This window comes from Colobus angolensis, unplaced genomic scaffold, assembly GCF_000951035.1.
Source record: "Colobus angolensis palliatus isolate OR3802 unplaced genomic scaffold, Cang.pa_1.0 Scaffold110, whole genome shotgun sequence".
NCBI lineage: Eukaryota > Metazoa > Chordata > Mammalia > Primates > Cercopithecidae > Colobus > Colobus angolensis.
This window is the reverse complement of record NW_012112031.1, coordinates 2,723,628-2,730,781: the sequence shown is the minus strand read 5'-3', so window position 1 is coordinate 2,730,781 and position 7,154 is coordinate 2,723,628. Positions and strand designations below refer to the sequence as shown.

At 63.9% G+C, this 7,154-nt stretch overlaps 1 protein-coding gene across 1 annotated transcript in view; it reads left to right on the top strand.

Moving 5' to 3' along the window:
* The window catches only part of CLUH (clustered mitochondria (cluA/CLU1) homolog), a 22,954-nt gene that overhangs the window by 14,141 nt on the left and 1,659 nt on the right, over positions 1-7,154 (top strand). The window contains exons 10-23 of the mRNA XM_011956394.1: positions 407-1,101; positions 2,039-2,262; positions 2,443-2,544; positions 2,719-2,819; positions 3,403-3,555; positions 3,649-3,711; positions 3,828-4,072; positions 4,345-4,429; positions 4,629-4,782; positions 4,866-5,005; positions 6,276-6,356; positions 6,433-6,558; positions 6,654-6,775; positions 7,038-7,150. Coding sequence (XP_011811784.1) covers positions 407-1,101; positions 2,039-2,262; positions 2,443-2,544; positions 2,719-2,819; positions 3,403-3,555; positions 3,649-3,711; positions 3,828-4,072; positions 4,345-4,429; positions 4,629-4,782; positions 4,866-5,005; positions 6,276-6,356; positions 6,433-6,558; positions 6,654-6,775; positions 7,038-7,150 — 2,404 coding nt within the window. The remainder of the gene's footprint in view (positions 1-406; positions 1,102-2,038; positions 2,263-2,442; positions 2,545-2,718; positions 2,820-3,402; positions 3,556-3,648; positions 3,712-3,827; positions 4,073-4,344; positions 4,430-4,628; positions 4,783-4,865; positions 5,006-6,275; positions 6,357-6,432; positions 6,559-6,653; positions 6,776-7,037; positions 7,151-7,154) is intronic.

The window sequence follows — 7,154 nt, the reverse complement described above, 5'->3', positions numbered from 1 at the left end:
GGGTTTCACAGTGTTAGCCAGGATGGTCTTGATCTCCTGACCTCGTGATCCGCCCGTCTCGGCCTCCCAAAGCGCTGGGATTACAGGCTTGAGCCACCACGCCTGGCTGTATTTTTATTAGATACGGGGTTTCACCATATTGGTCAGGCTGGTCTCGAACTCCTGACCTCAGGTGATCTGCCCGCCCCAGTCCCTCAAAGTGCTGGGATTACAGGCGTGAGCCACCGCGCCAGGCCAAAACATGGGTTTCTCGCCCTTTTCCACATAACGAGGAAGCTCAGGCTCCGGGTGTCCCTGGGTTCCCAAGGCAGGCCGGGTTGCCTGGGCGGTGTAGGGGCGCTTGGCCAGGTGGATGCAGGCTCTGGTGGGCAGGGCCTCTTACTCTCCCCTCCTGGGCCCCCCGCAGGTGCACAGCGACTTCACCGCGGCAGCCACCCGGGGCGCCATGGCCGTCATTGACGGCAACGTGATGGCCATCAACCCCAGCGAGGAGACCAAGATGCAGATGTTCATCTGGAACAACATCTTCTTCAGCCTGGGCTTTGACGTCCGAGACCACTACAAGGACTTCGGGGGGGACGTGGCAGCCTACGTGGCGCCCACCAACGACCTGAACGGCGTCCGCACCTACAACGCGGTGGACGTGGAGGGGCTGTACACGCTGGGCACGGTGGTGGTGGATTACCGCGGCTACCGCGTCACGGCCCAGTCCATCATCCCCGGCATCCTGGAGCGGGACCAGGAGCAGAGCGTCATCTACGGCTCCATCGACTTCGGCAAGACCGTGGTGTCGCACCCGCGGTACCTGGAGCTGCTGGAGCGCACGAGTCGGCCCCTCAAGATCCTGCGGCACCGGGTGCTCAACGACCGCGACGAGGAGGTGGAGCTCTGCTCCTCGGTCGAGTGCAAGGGCATCATTGGCAACGACGGGCGCCACTATATCCTCGACCTGCTGCGCACCTTCCCACCGGACCTCAACTTCCTGCCCGTGCCTGGCGAGGAGCTGCCTGAGGAATGCGCCCGCGCCGGCTTCCCGCGCGCCCACCGGCACAAGCTCTGCTGCCTGCGCCAGGAGCTGGTGGACGCCTTCGTGGAGCACAGGTGAGGGGCGGCCTTGCTGGGCCAGGGCCAGGGCCAGCTGCAGGGAATGCGGACGCCCTGCGTGGGGCTAGGGCTGGGTCCTTGGAGAAGCACTGGAGAGAAGAAGGGCGCCGTCTGGCCACAGTCATTGGAGACCCGTCCCCACATGCCCTGTTGTTAGGCTCCCAAGTGCAGAAACCAGGGCTGCAGACTCGCGAGCACCCAGGCGGGTGACCCGGCTGCAACGGTGCTGTTCTCTAAAGGAGCATTAGGAAGTCTGGGTGGCTGTGACTGTCCCAGTGCTGGGGCGGGCAGGTGGGGCACCGGGGGTCCCTGCCGCTGGGGTCTCTGCCGCTGGTGTGTAGGGTTAGGAGATGGCCATGTCAGAGGTCCCACAGTGTGAGTAACTCTTTTAAATGCCAGTGGCTTCCTGTCACTTTTGAGAGTCCTGAGCCGGATGGGGAGCCCTTCTTGTCCCATCCCCTCCATAATGCAGCCTTTTTTTTTTTTTTGAGATGGAGTTTTGCTCTTGTCGCCCAGGCTGGAGTGCAATGGCGTGATCTAGGCTCAGTGCAATCTCCCCCTCCTGGGTTCAAGTGATTCTCCTGCCTCAGCCTCCCAAATAGCTGGGATTACAGGCGTATGCCACCACGCCCAGCTAACTTTTTGTATTTTTAGTAGAGACGGGGTTTCTCCATGTTGGTCAGGCTGATCTCAAGGTGATCCACCTGCCTCAGCTTCCAAAAGTGCTGGGATTACAAGCGTGAGCCACCACCCCCGGCTACCTTCTTCTTCCTGTCTTGGGAGATCTTGGTTTTTCTGCATTGACTCGTGCACACCAGCCAGAAGGTGCCTCATGCCTGCGGGGTGTGGAGCCCCAGCCACTGGGAGCCTTGGGCCAGCAGAGCTCCTCTCCCCGATTCCCAGCTCCTGCTCTGCCCTATCTCTTCTGCTCCAGGTACCTCCTCTTTATGAAGTTGGCTGCCCTGCAGCTGATGCAGCAGAAAGCCAGCCAGCTGGAGACCCCCTCCTCGCTGGAAAATGGTGGTCCTTCCTCTTTGGAGTCCAAGTCTGAGGACCCTCCAGGACCGGAGGCGGGAAGTGAGGAGGAGGGTAGCAGCGCCAGCGGCCTGGCCAAGGTGAAGGAGCTGGCAGAGACCATCGCCGCAGATGACGGCACAGGTGAGGCTGCTGCAGATTCCGAGGGAGAGCCCGGGCTGGCCCAGCCAGGGTGGCTTATGACCCCACCTGGGAGAGGCTGGCAGACGTCTCTGCGAGGAGCTGGGGGCGAGGCGTGGGGCAGCCAAGCTCCACCGGTGGCAGAGGGGACCGGCGTCTCACGGAGCCGTGTCTCCACAGCAGACCCTCGGAGCCGGGAGGTGATCCGCAACGCGTGCAAGGCGGTCGGCTCCATCAGCAGCACCGCCTTCGACATTCGCTTCAATCCTGACATCTTCTCACCAGGCAAGTGGTAGGGGCCGGCCAGTGCAGGAGCCCTCCAGGGCCAGAGCTGCTCTGGGGGGGACTGGGCCCTTGGGGCTGGAGGGTTTGTCCCCCATCTGAGGGCTTCCCCGCCAGCCACAGGCAGCATTTGTCTTGCCACCGCCTGGCTCAGCCTCTCTGCTCTCCCTTCTCCAGGGGTTCGCTTCCCTGAGTCCTGCCAGGATGAAGTCCGGGACCAGAAGCAGCTGCTGAAGGACGCGGCCGCCTTCCTGCTCTCCTGCCAGATCCCTGGCTTGGTGAGGGAGGGGCTGTGGGGCTGGGTGGGGCCTGCGGGGTGGGTGCTGGTCCCTCATCTGTCTCCGACTTGGAGGCCCATGAACGCAGGACTGCAGGAGTGACTTCTTCAGCCTTCCCTGAGTGGGCATCCCCGTTGGACAGATGGGGCGTGTGACTCCCAGAGGTCAAGGGCTCAGGCCCTGCTGAGCCCACCGGGTGGGCCGGCAGCTGGGGATCCAGTCTTCTGACCCCTGGGTGGTGACACAGCTGGGGGATGGGGCAGGAGCTCAGTGGGGGCTGCCCATCCTCCTCCTCCTGCAGGCTCTGTGCCTGGCCGCGGGGTGCTGGGTGCTCCCCCAACACGTGGCCTCCAAGCCTCAGGACACGGGGCTAGGGGTCAAGTAGTGGCCCCAAGCAGGCACCTCTGCTTCTCCCCGCTCTGCTTCTGCCGGAGGCTGGGCACATTCTCACATCCTGACTGGGAGCTAGAGCCTTAGGGGGCCTTCTCCAGAGGCTCCCAGGATAGCTGTGCTCCCCTTAGAAAGACTCAGCTGGGTGGGGGCCGAGGAGCTGGGTGGGGGCCTGACCTGCTGCAGCCCGCAGGTGAAGGACTGCATGGAGCACGCGGTGTTACCCATGGACGGGGCGACGCTGGCTGAGGTGATGCGCCAGCGTGGCATCAACATGCGCTACCTGGGCAAGGTGCTGGAGCTGGTGCTGCGGAGCCCGGCCCGCCACCAGCTGGACCACGTCTACGTGAGTGCTGCCCGGGCGGGGGCGGAACGGGAGCTGCGGGGCTGGGATGGAGGCCGAGGGCCTGACCGAGATCTCCCTTCTGAATCTTTCCAGAAAATCGGCATTGGAGAACTCATCACCCGCTCGGCCAAGCACATCTTCAAGACGTACTTACAGGTGCCACCCGTCCGCTCCGTGGCTGGCCATGGCCTGCCAGCATGGTGTGGGGCCTCGGGAAAGAGCCTGAGGTGGGGCTGAGGGCCCTTGTGACTCGGATCCAACCTGTCTTGCAGGGAGTCGAGCTCTCCGGCCTCTCAGCCGCCATCAGCCACTTCCTGAACTGCTTCCTGAGCTCCTACCCTAACCCCGTGGCCCACCTGCCTGCCGACGAGCTGGTCTCCAAGAAGAGGAATAAGAGGAGGAAAAACCGGCCCCCCGGGGCCGCAGATAACACAGCCTGGGCTGTTGTGACCCCCCAGGAGCTCTGGAAGGACATCTGCCAGGAGGCCAAGAACTACTTTGACTTCCACCTCGAGTGGTGCGTGTAGGGTGTGGCTGGGACGCTGCTGGGGTGCGAATGGGGTGGGGCAGGGCTGGTGGGATTGGGCAGATGAGGCAGCCACCACTGGCTCCCAGATGGCATCTGAGGCCTGTGGTCATAGGCCAGGGAGTCAGAGAAGAGGTGTGGAGATCACTGGGTGTTGGAGGGTGAGGGCAGCCCGGAGGCTCCCAGGAACTGGGTGGTGGGTGGGGCAGTGTTGGGGGGCCCAGCGGTGCTTGGGCTGCTCAGGCCCCCTGCTCCCTCCTCAGTGAGACTGTGGACCAGGCTGTGGAGACCTATGGCCTGCAGAAGATAACACTCCTGCGGGAGATCTCGCTGAAAACAGGGATCCAGGTGGGCACGGCTCAGCGTCCCCACTGCGTCCCACTACATCCCCGCCGCGTCCCTGCTGCAGGCTCCCACCCCTGACCGGGGCCACCGGGGAGGTGGCTTTTTCGTAGTAGCCATCTGTGCGCAAGCGTTGGTGGGTTGGGAGGTGCCAACTCTCTGAGCCTGGGGCTGAGGCTTCCTGTGTGTGGGGGCTGCTCTCCAGGTCCTGCTGAAGGAGTACAGCTTCGACAGTCGCCACAAGCCCGCGTTCACTGAGGAGGACGTGCTCAACATCTTCCCCGTGGTCAAGCACGTCAACCCCAAGGCCTCGGATGCTTTCCATTTCTTCCAGAGTGGCCAGGCCAAAGTGCAGCAGGGTGTGTGGCCGGGTGGGGCTGGGTGGAGGCGGGGGCTCCCCATGCCCCGTCCTGACCTTGCCACCCCTGGGGGTGCCCTGCAGGCTTCCTGAAGGAGGGCTGTGAGCTCATCAATGAGGCCCTGAACCTGTTTAACAACGTCTACGGAGCCATGCACGTGGAGACCTGCGCCTGCCTGCGCCTCCTCGCCCGCCTCCATTACATCATGGGCGACTACGCAGAGGTGGGCCTCAGGCACCCTCTGGGCTGTGGCAGCAAAGGCCTGGCCTCTTGTTGGGGGATGGGGAGTGAGGGGGCCCCTGGCGGAGGAGTGGGTGGAGTCCAGGGAGACCCCAGGAAGTTGATCGTTCTGCCCAGGCCACCTCTGGCTCCTCCCTTCTGTAACTGTGTCCTGGGGAGAGCTCGGGAGCCCCCTGTGCTGTGGTGAGGTCAGTTCTGGGAGGCGATGGCAGGGGATGCCCCACGGGGTGGCGGCAAGGATGCCTACTGAGACTCCATGAGTGGGCAGGAAGCATGCCGCCGAGCTCCCGCGCCCTCTGTGCCAGTGCAGGCTGTGGGGTTCTGGGTGCCCTGCCTGGCGGGGGCTGGCGCAGGCTGTGGGGTTCTGGGTGCCCTGCCTGGCGGGGGATGGCGCGGGCTGTGGGGTTCTGGGTGCCCTGCGTGGTGGGGGCTGGCACAGGCTGTGGGGTTCTGGGTGCCCTGCCTGGCGGGGGCTGGCGCAGGCTGTGGGGTTCTGGGTGCCCTGCCTGGTGGGGGCTGGCGCAGGCTGTGGGGTTCTGGGTGCCCTGCCTGGAGGGGGCTGGCGCAGGCTGTGGGGTCCTGGGTGGCCTGCCTGGCCAGGGCCGGCAGAGGCTGTTTCAGGGTCAGCATGTCTTAGGATCCCCCACTCCCTGCAGTCAAAGGGACTGTTTTGTCTTTTGTTTATAAATGGGTGTTTTGGGTTTTAGTTTTTTGAGACAGGATCTTGCTTTGTCACCCAGGCTGGAGTGCAGTGGCATGATACCGACTCCCTGCAGCCTGTGCCTCCTGGGCTCAAGCGATTCTCCCACCTCAGCCTCCCGAGTAGTTGGAACCACAGGCGTCCACCACTACACCTGGCTAATTTTTGTATTTTTAGTAGAGATGGCGTTTCGCCATGTTGGCCAGGCTGGTGTCAAATTCCTGACCTCAAGGGACCTGCCCCCCGCTCAGCTTTTTTTTTCTTCTAACGTTTTTAGTAGTTTTAGGTTTGTATTTGGGTATTGGTGGAGATTTTGTTGGGCGTAAGACCGTGGGTATGTGGAGCTTTCTGTGGAGTGTGACCTGCCCCTCAAGGTGTTGTAGCGGCTGCTGTTGACCCCCCTGCTGCCTTGTGCAAGGGACAGATCCAGAGCGCAGCTGGAGAGGACAGGAGCGTGCAGAGCAGTGCCGTGTGGGCTGCTGGGCTGGGGCCAGGAGGGCTCTGGGTGCAGGGGTGTTCCCACGCCACAGCGACCACCACCGTCTCTCCCCAGGCCCTGAGTAACCAGCAGAAGGCAGTGCTGATGAGCGAGCGGGTGATGGGCATCGAGCACCCCAACACCATCCAGGAATATGTGAGTGCCGCCTGGGCGGGGGCTGCTAGGGGCTGGGGTCCGCGGCCACCCTGACCTGTCTCGACCCCGCCTGCAGATGCACCTGGCCCTGTACTGCTTCGCCAGCAGCCAGCTGTCCACGGCCCTGAGCCTGCTGTACCGCGCCCGCTACCTCATGCTGCTGGTGTTCGGGGAAGACCACCCCGAGATGGCGCTGCTGGACGTGAGTGCCAGGGCAGGGGGGCGGCAGGGACCCACCTCCATCCCAGGGGACCGGGAGCTGACCAGGACCCCCCCCTTCCCCCCGCCTGCCCCCAGAACAACATCGGGCTGGTGCTGCACGGGGTGATGGAGTACGACCTGTCGCTGCGCTTCCTGGAGAACGCGCTGGCCGTCAGCACCAAGTACCACGGGCCCAAGGCCCTCAAGGTGGCCCTCAGGTGAGGCGGCCGCTCGCCCAAACTCCAAGGGCCCCAGAGGCCGGTGGGGGCGTCCGGTGGGGGCATGGAAGAGGCCCAGTGCTCTGGCTTCCTCGGACACCCAAGAACATTTCTCTCCACCTCCCCCTCTTTGCTGAGCCTGGACTTGATCTTCCCCTCGGTGGCTTCCAGGGAGGGATCTAGAGGAGACCCCCGGCCCCCGAGTCAGGCCCCCACGCCCAGCCCTCTTATGCCCTTCCCTCGCCCCGGCGCCTCCCGGCAGCCACCACCTTGTCGCCCGAGTCTACGAGAGCAAAGCTGAGTTCCGGTCGGCCCTGCAGCATGAGAAGGAGGGTTACACCATCTACAAGACGCAGGTGGGCAGGGCGGGCTGGGGCGG